The 16,514-nt window shown below is 37.4% G+C and overlaps 1 protein-coding gene across 2 annotated transcripts in view; it reads right to left on the bottom strand.

Annotated features, from left to right (window-relative positions):
• The window catches only part of IL18R1 (interleukin 18 receptor 1), a 47,242-nt gene that overhangs the window by 23,990 nt on the left and 6,738 nt on the right, over positions 1 to 16,514 (bottom strand). For both annotated transcript variants that reach the window (XM_072621726.1, XM_072621727.1), the window contains one exon: positions 614 to 776. In XM_072621726.1, coding sequence (XP_072477827.1) covers positions 614 to 776 — 163 coding nt within the window. The remainder of the gene's footprint in view (positions 1 to 613; positions 777 to 16,514) is intronic.

Genomic DNA, 16,514 nt, shown 5'->3' with positions numbered 1-16,514 from the left:
AAGTGATTATAGAACACTGAAAACAAATAAAATAATTTAATAAAAAGAAAAAAAAAGAATAGACCAGCAGTAGCAGAAGCTAACTACCTGAAAGGGATCTGGGATTCCAGGATTACTACCATTTCATATGTAGGGGTGCTTTGTTCTGCATATAGCAAGCTGGGTTTCCATCAAGCAAATCATATTTTCCCTTTCACTTTATTTTAAGGACCCTATTTTCATTTTTTATCAATTTCTAGTTAGCAGTAGCATCTAACATCAGTTAATTGCAAAAAGATTACTTATCTTGTGGTGAATTCCTAAGGGAATAAGGTAAAACCAAAATTTTCTGGCACATTTTCTCTCAGCATTTAAATTGTCTCAGTTCTTAATATTCAGATAAATCTTTCTCACAATTTTATACAACTTCTATGACAGATTCAAACTCAAGTCTTCTGCTCCAATTAAAAAAATCCCAATGGAGATTGAGAATTTACTATGAAAAAAAGGAACAAAAAAGCCCTCCAACTGAAAACCCTATAACTGTTGTTGAACAAAGGCATTACATGACAAAGATTTCTTGAATTCTGGGTCTCCCCGTCAGTCCTTAATAGAATTTTTCAAGAATTGTTACCTTAAGTAAAGATATATAGGCCTTTGTCTGGTAGTAATCATGGGTACAGTTTATACTTAAGGATTTCCCAACTTCTACTTCTTTAGTCATTAAATATTTTGGGTGAAAACATCCATGCTCGATTCTTTTAGTGACAGTTATGTTCCAGTGATTTTCTTTCTGTCTATATGGGGGAAAAATTAAGAAAAATTTAAATAATTTTAATACAGTGAAATCCTACATGTAATTTTTAAAAAATACCACCACTTACCTTCCCATCCTGCTCCTTTAGCCCTATTCTATGAGATACAATCTTTTTTTTCATGAAAACAAAAGGAAATGGAAAATAAACCTCAGAATCACGCCCACTTTCACACACTCAGACCCATTCTTCCTGCTTTGCAGCAGATTCGGCAGTAGCAATTTTACCAGCCAACTATATTACAATTCAGTAACTGGATGTGAAAAATAATCACAGAATCTTAGAACTGGAAAGAACTTAAAGATCTGATAATTCAACTCCCTTATTTTGCAGATGAGGAAAATAACGTCCAGAAGGGTTAAACTGATCACAGAATGAAAAAATGGTAGACTTACGATATGAATCTTGGACCCTTGATTCTGGTCCAGTGCTCTTTCTATCATATCATGCAGTCCCTCTATTACAGTAGCTGTGAGCTTTAGGGGTAATCGTGTCTTCCTTATGATTTCTTTACCAAAGAATAAGTTCATTGAAGATGATAACAACCCCAGAAAATATAGTTGTGTTCATATTATTTCTGCTGCTATCTATGCCCACTCATGGGGCTAGAATACAAATTTACCCTATTTTAGCGGGGAGAATTAGAAAATACAACTGAGAGCAAAACCATAACATTCTAAACAAGCTGGAACTATGTCCAATAAAATAGAATGTACTAAAGATAAATAAACAACCCTGCCCCTAAGCAATATATACGTATGCATACATATACATATGTGTATGTATATGTCTGAGTATGCATCATTCAAGTAGAAAAATACTTGGGGAATTTTGTAGACTAAAAGTTCAGGGTAACACAATATTGTCAGGTAAAAGTTTTAAAACCTCAATGACCCATAGGCTGCATTTGCAGAAATAAAATATTTTGAAAAGAGATGTTACAATTCCATTGCATCCTGTCTTGATGAGACCATATCTAAAGTATTGTGTCCAATAGGAAGGATATTAAGTTGAAAATTATAAGATGAAAATGGCAAGAAGACTCCAAATTATGATATAAAGAAATAGTTAAAATAATAGTTTTCTAACTTTTTTGTCTTTAAACCCCTTCGCACTCTTTTTTTTGTGGGGGGTGGTGGTGGTGGTGAGGCAATTGGGGTTAAGTGACTTGCCCAGGGACACACAGCTAGTACATATCAGAGGCAGGATGTGAACTCAGGTCCTCCTTACTCCTGATCTGGTGCTCTATCCACCTAAGTGCCCCACCCCTTCATACTCTTAAAAATTATTCAGGATCCCCAAAGAGTTTTTGTTTTTTTTAAATTCTAGCTACTGTTTCATATATATATATATATATATATATGTGATATATATATGACATATATAATATATATATTATATATCAATATTACAGCATATTATCATGAAAATAATTTTGACCTTGCATTCCCTCAGGGGTCCCTGTATTACACTTTGAGAGGCGCTGAGTTAAACTAATGAGTTTAGAGAAGAAAAGACTTTGGGTGGTAGGGGACAGGAAGAAAAGAAAAAGGACATGGTAGTCCTCTTCAAATCTCTGAAAGGTTGTTAGGTAGAAGATGGAGTAGAATTGTTCCATTTGGTCCCCAGAGTTAGAACCTGAAGCAACTATACATACATTATTCTTTTTCAGTTCTTTTCTGTTGAGTCTGACTCTTCACGATCCTATTTGGGTTTTTCTTGGCAAAGATACTGAAGTAGTTTGTCATTTCTTTCTCCAGCTCATTTTACAGATGAGAAAGCTGAGGCAAAGAGACTCACTTAGGGTCACACAGTTAGGAAATGTCTGAGGCCTGATTTGAACTCCAGAAGTCTTCCTGAATCTAGGTCCCACACTGTATCCACTGTACCACCTAGATGTCCAATATACTTTATACTTACATATTTAAACGAATATATAATTACTTCCTAACAATGAATACTATCCACAGTTGGAAAGGACTATCTCAGAAAACATCCCATCACTACAACAATGCCAAGGACTTTGGTGGCAAGAATTTTCTGGAATTGGGTTGTTGTGACTGTGCAGGACCTGCAGGAGTAGTTACCAAGCTAAGATCCCACAGGGATTGCTTTCCCAGGATGATGGCTGAAGGCAACTCAGCTACAGCATCCTAAGGCTCTTGGGTTCAGGCTTCTAGGCTACTGTCATCAGGATCTGAGGGGAGATGGTGGTCATGGTGGTGGGAGGGAAGGGGGCAGTGATTTGATTTGCCTCTCAAGTCCTGCCTTTTTTCTCTTCCTCAGGGGGAGCTAACTGCTTCGGTGAGGCTCTGGGTATGGCAGTTGTGAGAATGGCTGGCTCACTTTCCACAGAAATTACTCCTCTCTAGATGATGGCTGCAGGTTTGAGACTGGAAGTAAGACAAGGCGGTGTGTGTACTGTCACTCTCAGGGTTCCTGTGTCTATCTGATGGTTAATAGTTGATCAGCAGTTTTCTCTGGTGGTAATGTGTCAGGTTCTCTCTTCATAATAATTTCTCCCCTCAGTGATAATGATGTGAACTGTGATTGAAGTAGGTCTAACTGGGGGGAGGGGGATGTCTATTCCAAATACTCTTCAACTCAAGGTCCTGGGTTGTCTCTGTGATGGTCATGTTGCTTACACGACATAAGTCATACCCAACTGTGAGTCAGAAGCAGTATCCTTACGTATGAAACCTAGTACACTGATTTGGTGTTAAGAGGCAGGCTTTGGTGTACAACCACATTTTAACCAGTCTTGTTAAGTCTGTGATATATAGATAATGCTAATGAAACTTAAAAAAAAAATGAATGTGTTGCTATGGACAGCCTTGACTTTCTATCGTTGTTGCCTATAGGGGCATGGTTTGGTGGGTACCTTTGTGGTCCCAAATATTTCTCTCACCGGCTGTGATCATGATGTGTGAAATTTTTACCAATAGAGATTTATTCCTTTGTGTTAAGAGATTCAATTGTGATAAAAAACAAACACTTCTTTAAAGAGAGCACATTTTGGCACTTATCAGTCACTAATACCTTAGTTTACTGGGCCCTTTTTAGCCTAATAGTTATAATTTGTGTATTAGTACACAGTGAACTACCTGGGCAGTGAAATACTACAGAAATTTCAACTCTGTATTCTAAGTAAAAATCAGTGTATTTAGTTTTTCTGGCTCAGATTTGTATGTGACCTCAGCTTTTGCTTTTGTTTTCAGTCCTGTTTCAGGTTTATAGCATTTCAGTTAACTTTGCAAAATGGACTTTAATCTTTTCCTTACCTCCTTGAATCAGTCTTTTGAGAAGACCATTGTATCTTTCTAGGAAAAAACATTTTCATTTTCTGCCAACCCTCTGCCCCTTCCTTTCCACACACACTAACAAATCAAACATAAAAAGGTTATTTGAAGAATTTTTGACAGAATTTTCGACAGAATTTTCAGCATCTTATATATAAAGGATGCAAATGGCCTATGGGATATGTCAGCTAAGAGTTTAGTATAAACTTTTAGTTATACTGGATCATGTAGTCTAGAGTTAGAAGAGACCTCAGACCTTGACTACATTTAATTTAATAGTATTTTGTTTCTGTTTCCCCAATTACAAGCTAAGACTAACATTCCCTGTTACAAGATTCTGAGTTCCAAACTTTTCTCCCTCTGTCCTCTCTTCTGAAAATGGCAGGCAATTTAATAAAAGTTAAACATGTGCTACCACGTAAAACATAGTTCTGCATTCATCCCAGTTGCAAAAGAAGAAACAGATCAAAAGGGAAAAAACATGAAAAAAATAAAGCAAGTGAGAAAATGTTGTGATCTGTAATCAGGGTCCATCAATTCTTTATCTGGATGTGAATAGCATTTTCCTTTGTGAGCCCTTTGGACTTTTCTTGGATCATTGTGTTGTTGAGAGGAGCTGAGTCATTCATAGTTGATCATCACACAATTTTGCTGATACTTTGTACAATGTTTTCCTGGTTCTGTTCATTTTGCTCTGCATCACTTTGTACAAGTCTTTCCATGTTTTTTCTGAAATCTTCTTGCTCATCATTTCTTAAGGCACAATAGTACTCCATTACATTCACATACTACAGCTTGCTCAGCCATTCCCCAATTGATAGGCATCTATTCAATTTCCAAAATTTTGTCTCCCCAGAAAGAATTGCTATAAATATTTTTGCACATGTAAGTTCTATTCTCTTTTTTGGGATACAGACCTGTTAGTGGTATTGCTGGATCAAAGGCATGCAGAATCTGGTTGCCTTTTGGGCATAGTTCCAAACTGCTCTCCAGAATGGCTGGATCAGTTCCACCAACAGTGCATTAGTGCCCCAATTTTCCCACATCCTCCCAAACATTTATCATTTTCCTTTTTTTGTCATATTAGGCAATCTGACAGTTATGAGGTGGTACCTGAGAGTTGTTTTAATTTGTATTTCTCTCATCAAAAGTGATTTAGAGCCTTTCTTCATATGCTTATAGATAGCTTTCAATTCTTCATCTGGAAACTGCCTGCTCATATCCTTTGACCATTGACCAGTTGAGGAATGACTTGTATTCTTAAAAATCTAACTCAGTTCTCTAAATATTTTAGAAATTATGCCTTTATCACAGACACTTGCAATAAAGATTGTTTCTCAGCTTTCTGCTTTCCTTTTAATCTTGGTTGCATTTGTTTTGTTTGTAAACAAACTTTTTGTTTTAATATAATCAAAATTACACATTTTATATTTCATAACACCTATAACTCACTTAACTTCTCTAAGAATTTGGATGCTGGGGGCGTATATCTTTAGTACTGATATTTCTTCATTGTCTATGGTACCTTTTAGCAAGATGTAGTTTTCTTGCTCATAACTTTTAATTAGGTCTATTTTTGCTTTACTTTGTCTGGGATCAGGATTGTTATATTTGCTTTTTTTTTTGCTTCAGATGAAGTTTAATAGATTGTATTTTTACCTTTACTCTATGTGTGTCTTTCTGTTTCAAGTGTGTTTCTTGTAAACAACATCTTGTGGGATTCTGGTGTTTGATCCACTCTGCTATCTACTTCTGTTTTATGGGCTAGTTCATCCCATTCACATTCAGTTATGATTGCTAACTGTGTATTTTCTCCATCCCATTTTTCTTCCTGTTTGTCCTCTCTCTCCTTTCACACCTTCCCACCTCACCAGTCTTTTGCTTCTGTCTGCCACCTCCCCCAATTTACCTTCTCTTCTGCCATTTCTTCCCTTGCCCCTGTCTTTTATTTTATCTTCTCCCCTCCTATTTCCCTGTCCTGTATATTCAACTGATTGTGTATATTATTCCCTCTTTAAGCCAATAGTGATGAGAGTAAGGTTCAAGTGATGCCCATCATCCACCCTCACATCTTCCCCTCCACTGTAATAGGTCTTTGCAACTTTTCATATAAAATTTACCCCATTCTACCTCTCCCTTCTGTATTCAGTGTACTACCCTTTCTCATCCCTTAATTATTTTTTAATCATTCCTTCAAATTCACCTTATATCTGTACTCTCTGCCTATATATATTCCTTCTATTTATACTGTTAATGACACAATTTTTAAAAATTACAAGTATTGTCTTCCCATACAGGAAAGTAAAGAGTTTAGTTCTCTATTGGATCCCTTATGGTTTCTTTTCCCTGTTAATCTGTTTATGCTTCTCTTAGGTTTTGAAATTGAAGATCAAATATTTGTTTTAATTCTGGTCTTTTCCTTATGAAAGCTTGAAAATTTTCTGTTTCACTGAATGACCATTTCTCCTCTTAATGTGTTATGTGCAGTTTTGCTGGGTAATGCTTCTTGGTTGTAGTCCTAGCTCCTTTGCCTTCAGGAATATCACATTTCATGACCTCTAATCTTTCAATGTTGCAGCTGCTGGGTCCTGTGTAATCCTGATCATAGACTCCTCAATATTTGAACTGTTTCTTTCTGGCTACTTGCAGTATTTTTTCCTTGACCAGAAAATTCTGAAATTTGGCTGTAATATTCTTTGGAGTTTTTATTTGAGGATTTCTTTCATGAGATGATCAGTGGATTTTTTTTCAATGCTTATTTTGCCTTCTGGCAGTTTTCCTTGACAATTTCTTGAAAGATTCTGTCCTCTTTTTGATTATGGCTTTCAGGTAGTCTGATTATTCAGATATTATTGCTCCTGGTTCTATTTGCAAGGTCAGTTGTTTTTCCCATGGGGTATTTTCATTTTCTTCTATTTTTTCTTTCTTTTGAAATTGTTTGAGTGATTCTTGATGTCTCATAGACTTATAACCTTTCACTTGCCCAATTCTCACTTTCAAGAGGTTGTTTTATCAGTTAACTTTCATACTTTATTTTCTATTTGACTGATTATACTTTTTAAGGAGTTGTTTTCTTCAGTGGATTTTTGTATCTCATTTTCCATTTGACCAATTCTACTTTTGAAGCAGTTTTTATATTTTTTCAAACTGTTGACTCTTTTTTTCATAATTATCTTGCACCACTCTCATTTCTTTGCCCAAATTTTTCTTCTACTGTTTTTATATGGTTTTTAAGCTCCTTTTTGAACTCTTTCATGAGTTCTTTCTGGGCCTGAGACCACTTGCCATTTTTCTTTGGGATTTGGCCCATAGGGGTTTTGACATCATTATCCTCTTCTGAGGTTGTATCTTGATCTTCCCTGTCACCATAATATGGTGGACTATGGTCAGATTCTTTTGTTTTTCTTTTTTTTTTTTTGCTCATCTTTTTTTAGTCTTCTTCCTTTCTTTTAAATTTTAGCTCTGCTCCCAGGGTGGAAGGGGAACTGTCTCAGGCTTCTTGTGCCAGGGCTATAAGACTTGGCTATTTACCTGGTACTTTATTCATGTTGCTCTGAGGCCCATGGGAGACCCTTGTGTCTAAAGTTGTAATGGGGGGGGGGGGCTGGAGCTGCTGGAGGTCATAGGCGTCAGGCAGGTTAATTGGTGCTGAATTGAGATCTCAGTGGTCATCTCTGGTATGTACTAAGATCTAGTGGAGTGTTTTTGCATTTCCCCAGGAATACCCTGAAGCATATGGTGGTCTGCCTGCTGGCAGCTGCCTGTTAGTTTAGGCACTCAGGGGTTTGGCATCTATCTGTTTCCTGGGAGCTATACTGAAGTCCATGGATTTCTGGCCATTGGAGGACTCCTGTTTGCCAGAGGTTACACTGAAGAATGAAGTGGTTCTCAGAAATGGAGTTTGTAGCTATGCTGAGGCACGTGGGGGAAGGAAGGATCCTGGTGTTGTCATTAGTCTTCTCTACTACACCGGACTTGGGATCATATCCTGAAGAGGGATTTGAACTCAGGTATCCCTGAAGCATCCAAGTTCAGGTATCCAAGTCTAGCACTCCAACCCCCATGCCACCTAGGTACAATTGAAAACCAATACACCCATAGCATTAAGCAAACAAAGATGGGCAGATGAAACCAGGAATGGGTTATATCTCTCTTGGCATGAAGGAAGAGGACCCCCCATGCAACCAAATGTCCCTGAAGTCTTGAAAGGTTTCCCTAAATGATTTTCAGACACTTTTAAAAAAACAAACAAAACAAACAAAACCTATCTTCAAAGAATGAAAGTTGTCTATCATTGAGAACATTCATTTACAGCCAGAATTTAACTTGTGTGTATCTATTTATTAACATGTTGCTTCTCCCACTAGAAAGTAAGATCATTTAGGGAAAGGATCGCTTTTTCCTTTTCTTTTTTTTTAACCCCAGAACTTATTACAAGTGCTTCTTGATTGATTGTGACTACATATTTCTTAACTCATTCCTGTGCTTTCTTTCTGTGTTCTGTGATGTTCCCCCCCAGTAGAATGGAAGCTGCACAAAAGGTAAGGACTGTTTTTATATTTCTAGTACCTGGTACAATGCTTTGTGCTTGGTAAATAGTTATTGAATCAACATACCCCACTTGCACCTCAAACTCAACATACTTAAAACTTAATTTATCATTTTTCTGTTTCAACCTGTTCTTCTTCAGAGATGTTAATCTCTATTTCTGTCAATGGCATCTTAGGATCAGAGGATCATAATCTAAAGCTTGAAGTGACCTTGGAAGCCATCTAGTTCAATCTCCTCATTTTAGAGATAAAAAAATGGGGGACAATATGGTGGTTAAGTGACTTACCCAAGGTCACATAGGCAGTGTGGGCATTATTTCCCTAAAATTTTCTCCCTCTCTCCTAGCAACTTCCAGTTAGTAAGTCTTCAAGTCCTGTCAATTCTATCACCAAAATTTCTTTCCAATTTGTCTTCTCCTCACCATTCCTATGCCACCACCCTAGATCAGGCCAGAATTATGTAAATTTTATGAGATAGTTTCACAGCCTTCAGCCTTTCCCCATTCCAATCCTTCCTACACAGAAATGTAAGATTAATATTTCTAATGCACAGGTGTAAAATACATTATTATGTTGCCCAACAAACTTTAATATTTCCCTCATTGCCTAATGAATAAAGCTTGAACACATTAGCTTGATATGCAAAGCTCTGCAAGACCTAATTCTAAACTACCTTTTAACTTTATCTCCCATAATCCTCCCTCATATATTATCCTAGAACAACTTACCCTACTTACCACATATCTTCACTTTGACACATTCTGTTCTTTCCTCATGGGCAGCTAGGCATCACAATGGATAGAGTACCAGGTATGAAGGCAGGAAGATTCATCCTTCTGAATTCAAATCTAGCCTCAGACACTTCCTAGCTGTATAACCCTGAGCGAATCATTTAACTCTATTTACCTCAATTTCCTCAACTGTAAAAAGAACTGAAGAAGGGAATGGAAAAGCACTCAAGTAGCTTTGCCAAGAAAAGTCCAAGTGGGGTCACAAAGAGTTGGACACAACTGAAATGAATGAATAACAATGACAATTCCTTCCTTATACCTGGATCACTATTCTCTTTCTGGAACCTTAATCATCATTCAAGTCTCAGTTACAAAGCTACTTCTCCACTAAGTTTTCCCGGAGTCCCTTGAACAACTGTGATTTCTCCCTCTTCTGTACTGACAGCCCATATGTGTGTATGTGTGTTTGTGTGTATCCCATGTACTTACATTTCAATTTGTATTGTAGTTATTCCTGCTTATAACTAATAAAGTCCTCTTCTTGGCTTAGAGGCGATCCTGGATATCAAAGGCTAGACCCATCAAGTATAAACCCTGATAGCTTCTGTTAAGCTGGAAAGTTTTTGAGCATCATCCTCTGAATTTGATTTCAGAAAGCTTTGTTATCAGAGTGATTATTGTAACAGAAAAACTTTTTAAGACCACCTATTAAATCAAAGAGAAGTTATCATCTATGCTTATGGAAGCACTCACACTGGGAAAAGAACAGATCCTTTATGTACTGAAATGAGTATATACATGCTTTATTTGCTGTATTAGACTATGAGATCCCTGAGAGCATGGATCTTATTTTTTCTGTCTCTCTCTACCATCCAGAAAAGTATATTGCATATGGAAAATAATAAATGTTTGTTGAGTGGATGAATGAAAGTCAAGATGAATGAATTGGGAGTGGGGAGGGAGACAAAAGAAGATAATGAGTTGAGTGTGGGGAATTTTGAATTTTAGGTGCAAACAAGTCACTGAGGTAGAGATGTAAAGAATGCAACTAGAAATGACAAAATGAAGTTCAAGAAAGAGGCTAGACCTTAAGTTAAAAATTTGGGAGTTATGAAAAAGAGAGAGATGAGAGTGGAGGGCAGAGGATAGAGGTTCCTTTTAGGGAGTCACTGCACTGGGAAGCACAATACACTGGAAAAAAAATTTGGATTGAGAATCAAGGTAATTTTACCTCTGCTAACTTGTTAGATGATGGGGTAAGTCCAGATCTCTTTGGGCCTGAGGTTCATTATCTGAGAAAAGAGGAAACTAAACTAGGCAATATGATTCAATTGGGCAACTTTGTTGCATGGTGGACAGAGCACCAGGACTAAAGTCAGGAAGAGCGAAGTTCAAAATTGCCCTCAGACACTTACTAGTTGTGTGACCCTGGGAAAGTCACTTTCCCCTTTTTGCCTCAGTTTCCTCATCTGGAAAATGAGCTGGAGAAGGAAATGGTGAACCATTGTAGTATCTTTGTCAAGAAAACCAAAAGAGGTATTCAAAGAGTCAGAAACCACTAAAAAATAAAAAAAATGATTCAGTAAGAAAGGATGTTCAATCAATCATGGTGGCAGTTTTCAAGTATCTGAAGAATTGTCCTGTGGAGGAGGGATTAACTTTGCTTTGTTTGGCCCCAGAGGATAAAACTGGGAGTAATGGGCTGGAAGTTTAAATAAAAAAGACAAAGCAAAAAGAACAGTCCGTGTCCTCAAGGAGTTTATGTTCCATAAGGAAAGCCAACATGTAGAAACAACATGGTATAGTGAATAGGGTACTGGACTTGGAGTCAGGAAGATCTGGATTCAAATCCTGCTTTGAATACTAATAGCTATGTGACTGTGTAGTCATCACTCAGTTGCTCTGTGCCTCAGCTTTCTCATCTGGAAAATGAAGGGGTTGGATGTTATGGCCTATATACAGACTTACACATTTATTTTGCACACAGATATAGATAGGTATGTAATATATTCCTTCCTTACCTTTAAGAATCCCTAGCATTATTCGAAATTTAGCCTAAGTACCACCATAAGAAACCTCTCCCTATGACCTTGACACACATATTTCACTGAGAACAGACAGAACCTGATTTGGTATCTGTTCCTAGGTAAATTAATTGTCTGGGACTGACCAGACTGTGTCATTCCAGCCTCTAATTAATTTATAAACTGGAGTTTTGCTTATTATGCAAAACAACTTATGTGGGGAAATTGAGACATACCTAACCCCTCCCACCTGCAGCCTAGTTATTCTCTCCACCTTTCATATATAAATCCTACACAAATCCTATTCCCAACCCCCTCCCACGGTACACTCTGCTGCATGGCACCTGCTGCGTGGCACCCCAAGCTGTGTGGCACCCCAAGCTGTAAATCCACTTGTCCCTATTAAAGACCTCATTCTGTTGTATTGATTGTTTTCTTTAAAAATTCAGGCTGACCATTCCATACAGTAGTGCAATTACCATGTATTTATTTTGTGGGTACATACACAATACATATAGACATGGCTATGTGTATATGTGTGTATACATACACACACACACACATATATATACACACATATATAATATCCATATGCATGTGTATATATTTTCACGTATCTATTTTGCATGGTTGTTATCCTTTGTTCTTGCAGAAGACCAAAATGATATCACCAGGCTAGAGCCAAGCTACAGTGTGTCCAACTGCAGCTGATCAGACCAATATGAGCCCAGAATGTTCTACCATAGGTTAGGCATAAATAGTCCACGTGAACATTTGGAGTACATTATCCAAATTTGTGAGTTTCTTTTGAGTTACTTCAATTCTGCTTTGCTCCTAGAGCACAGTACTTTCTCTGATGAAGGCACATTATGCTAAGCATTCCTGCACCATTGTCTCCCATGTCACACAATCAAGAGACCTTGAGAGTTTTCTTGTGTCACTTCATTGCATATATCTATCTATATATAGATATAGATATAGATATCTATATCTATATATAGATAGATAGATACACACACAAAGGCTTCTATATAAGTGTGCATTTATTTTGCACATATATACATACATTTGTGTGTGTGTATACACACACATACATATATACACATATACACACAGACAAAGCCATACATACACAAGGTAACTGGATCATTGAGATGGATTTCATGTGCTGGTGCTTGAGTATTGAATGATACTAGGTATTCTAAAATGTAGAGGTGAGAAAGGAATACATTCCAAGCATGGCTAACAATCCTTTGTGAAGGCAAGAATATGGGAAATATGGTACTGTGTTGAGGCACTGCAAAAGGGCCAGTATGATTAGACCTTATAGAGTGTGCAGGAGAGAAATATGTAAGAATACTCAAGTTGTGTTCTGGAGCCAGACAGTGAAAAGCTTTAAATGACAAATGGAGAAGATTCATTCTACCATAGATATAACAGAGGATCAATGAAGTTTACTTGGGTAGGTAAGCAATATGCTCAGACTTGTGCTTTGAAAAAATCACTTTGGCAATTGTGTGGAAGGTGACTTGGAGAGGAGACAGACTTGAGACAGGTAAATCAGTTAGGCTGCCCTTGAGGTCTTAAGTGCTTAAACTAGGATGCTGGCTATACTAGAAGACAGAGCAGAAATATATGAGAGGGATACTATTGAGGTAGAATGAATAAGGCTTCTCAACTGATTGGCTATGTGGGGTCAGGATCTATCCCTATTTAATTCAATATGTCTGCCAAAGTTGTCACCTCTGACTATGCTTTAACACCCCACTCCTCTCCTCTCCCCAGCCATCAATTCCTGTTGCATTGTGGGTCAAGACTAAACACTTCATGTTTTGATTTAAAGCCATTCATCATTTACTATAATTACATATTTACTATCATTTTCATCATTACTTGTCCAATTGCCCAGCCCATCCACCTCCATAATTCCTCTCATACTCCACACTTTCACCTAATCTGTTCACTTTATCTGCAAACCTGCTCCCTGACTACACCCTGTTCCTGGAACACCCTCCCCACACCTATAATATTTTCCTTTTCTTCATCCAATGCTTACTAAAATCTTACCATAATTATGAAAACTTCCCTCAGTAGATAAAAAAGTGAGTGAACATTCTTGGCTGCATCAACCTAAGAATGAAATCTTCACGGGCTCCCTCTCCACCCATTGCTATATGGTTTGCACTTTCTCCCTTGTTTTCACAATGTCAGTTTATCAAATTAAAGCTTGTAGTTACTCAGTCAAGTCTTGAGATGGGAAACAGAAGTGGTTTCCCTTCTCTTTTGGCTGACAATTCTCTTACTTCTTCCTCACCACACCCCACCACCAGGAGAACAGGGAGGAAAGTAATTATGGAGAAAAAGAGTCCAGGGGAATTTTTCCAGAGTTGCTCTTCTCCGACACAGAAGTATGTAGTAATACTTTGATAAAACAGTATAGTAATAAGACATACAAAAATGTTCATAACATAACACAACATAGAACTTCATGTCTCTACTGCTGGGATTATGCCCTGAACAGTTCACTTAGAGGGGGGAAAATAAAAACAAATCTTCTATACAAAAAACATTCCAACAGTACTAATTGTAATGACTAAAAAGGAATTAGGTGCCTAATGATACTGAATGTTGGCAAAGATGTTGAGATATGTGAAGATTAAAAAAATCCTATGGTTAATGAATGTGCTAGAATATTATTGAAGAAATTATGAGAGGCAGTATTACACAATGGATAAAAAGCCAGCTTTGGAATGAAAACAACCTAGGTTCAAATCCGGATGTACACTAGTTGTATGACTAAGTGTAAGTCACAATGAGTCAGGGCCCCAAGAAACTTTATGAATTACAGAAGAGCTGCTAATATGCAGTGGCTGAGAGATTTTCCACATCTTCTAATTTCGATTTCCCAAAATGATGATGATCATAGAGAAAAATGAAAGAAAGGAGGTAAAGAAAGAAGGAGGAAGGAAGGAAAGAAAGAAAGAGTAAGAAAGGAAGGGAGAAAGGAGAAAATGGAGACAAATAGAGAAAATGAGAGAATAAGAGAGAACAAGGAAAAACAGAAAGGAAGAAAAAAGAAGGAAGGAGGGAAGGAAGGATGGAAAGAAGGAAGTAAGGACAAATATGGACAATTCATAAAACAAAGAAACAAATATGAAATGATACAGTTTGAAGAAAACAGAACAATATACACACACTATAGCAATCCATCTCTATCTATACTCCATTTATAGGTAGGTACCTTTTCTTCAACTTAAAGTCTTAGAGAGTCGCCTAGAGTGTTGAGGTAACAAGTAACAGTGAGGGTGGGTTCCCAGTTCTCACTCTGTAGCTAGGTTTCAGATAACCCATTTCTTAGAAGTGATCTGTCTCTTCTTGCTTCTCTTCTAGCTAGGAAATGGATTATTTGCAACCTTGCTGTAGGGTGAGAACAGGGTACTCCCGCTCACTGTAACTTGTTACCCTTGTGCCACTGATTCCAGTTAATTCAATAAGCACTTGTTAAAAACCTACTATGTTCTAGGCACTGAGGAGCTAGGTACTTGACTTGTCAAGTTTAATCAACAAACATTTATTTTATTGAGTATTTACTATGTGCCAGGAATTGTGCTAAGCACTGGAAATACAAATACAAGTGAGAAAGACAGATCCATAAGGAATTTTCATTCTAAGGGAAGACAAGAGCACACCAACAGAGTCAGAGAGGAGAAAAGAGCAAGCATGTCTGGCCTGAGACACAAAAATAAAAATATAAACACTTCCTGTCCTTAGGGAGATTACATTTTACTTAGGGAAGCAACTTGTTCAGGGTAAGAAAAAAAATTGGCTTTTTGCTGTTGGTGTTGTTGTGTTCTGGTTTGGTTTTGCTTTCAGGGAAGACTGTGAACTAGGTTATTTTGAGGGAAGTGCTTAGAGAAAGATTGTGAGGAAGATATGCAAAGTCATAGGTGGTGGCTTTGCTATTAACACACCTGATTTAAAGAAGGAAGGCAAAACCAGCACACACACACACACACACACACACACACACACACACACACACACACACACACACACACACACCCTCAGGCCCACGCCCATGAAATTAACCCTGCCCTAATGTAGCAATGAATTCAGCCCATGTCAATAATACTATGAAACCATAGTTACTTCTTTTAGTTGGAGGGGGACAACTGAATAAGAATTCCTAACAATGACAATCAGTTACTATAAATCCTTGGGAATAAATTCTTAAGATATCACATATTGTTGAATTATAGTTCTATTTTAGGTCACCAAGACTTGTTCCCAATTAAGCAAGTCAAATCTGTTTAACCTGAATTTTAGGTGATGAGGAAATTTCATATATGTTAATGATAGGTGTATTCAGATGAGAGAAACATTAGTTGCCTAGCTTACTATGCATTTGTTTGCTGATTGCCATAATAAACAAGAAGATTTCAATGAACCTATGAACACATTGATAAGCATATATAACAAAAGCAACAAAAATGATGTAATCTCGAGAATAACTGAGATTGTTTTATTTCATCTTTATGTTGGGAAAGTGAAGCAGGAGTGTTGGAAGACCAGGAACACTTCAAAGAAGAGAATTCAAGAAGTCAGGATCATGGAATTAGCACAATTATGGGTGACATTGTGATCTAAAGCATGGCTAAGTTACAGCGATTAAAGAGGCTGACAAGCTAAGAGACCAGAGTGTTTCAGAGGGCATCAGGGTCTACTGATGTCCCCAAGTATGAAGAGAGGGTTAAGGTAGAAAAGAAGATTTTGAACTACTCCTTGTGCAAGGCAAAAGTTAACCTGGAATCTGGTAGATGATTCCCAAAAGGATATGCGCAGCTATGCTATAGATGAAGTGAACCTCAGAAGTGAAATTATTGAGAAATGGAAGAAAAAGAATAGTTTGGAAGTGGCATTGAGAAACAAAGGCTTTGTCTATCCATGGCCCTGACCCAGGGTGTAGAGAGGCATGAGAAAAAAGAAAAAACACAAACCAAACATTGAGTAATGAAGATAATGGCCAGGTAGACAATGGGTTCTGGAAGGAGTTAAGTTTCCTAATAGTAAAATGCTGGAAAGGGTGTGAGAAGAAGAAATCTAGGGAAAAGATACG

Source organism: Notamacropus eugenii, chromosome 6 (assembly GCF_028372415.1).
Source record: "Notamacropus eugenii isolate mMacEug1 chromosome 6, mMacEug1.pri_v2, whole genome shotgun sequence".
NCBI classification, from domain to species: Eukaryota; Metazoa; Chordata; class Mammalia; order Diprotodontia; family Macropodidae; genus Notamacropus; species Notamacropus eugenii.
The sequence above is the reverse complement of the archived record's forward strand: the minus strand, read 5'-3'. Positions and strand labels throughout refer to the sequence as shown.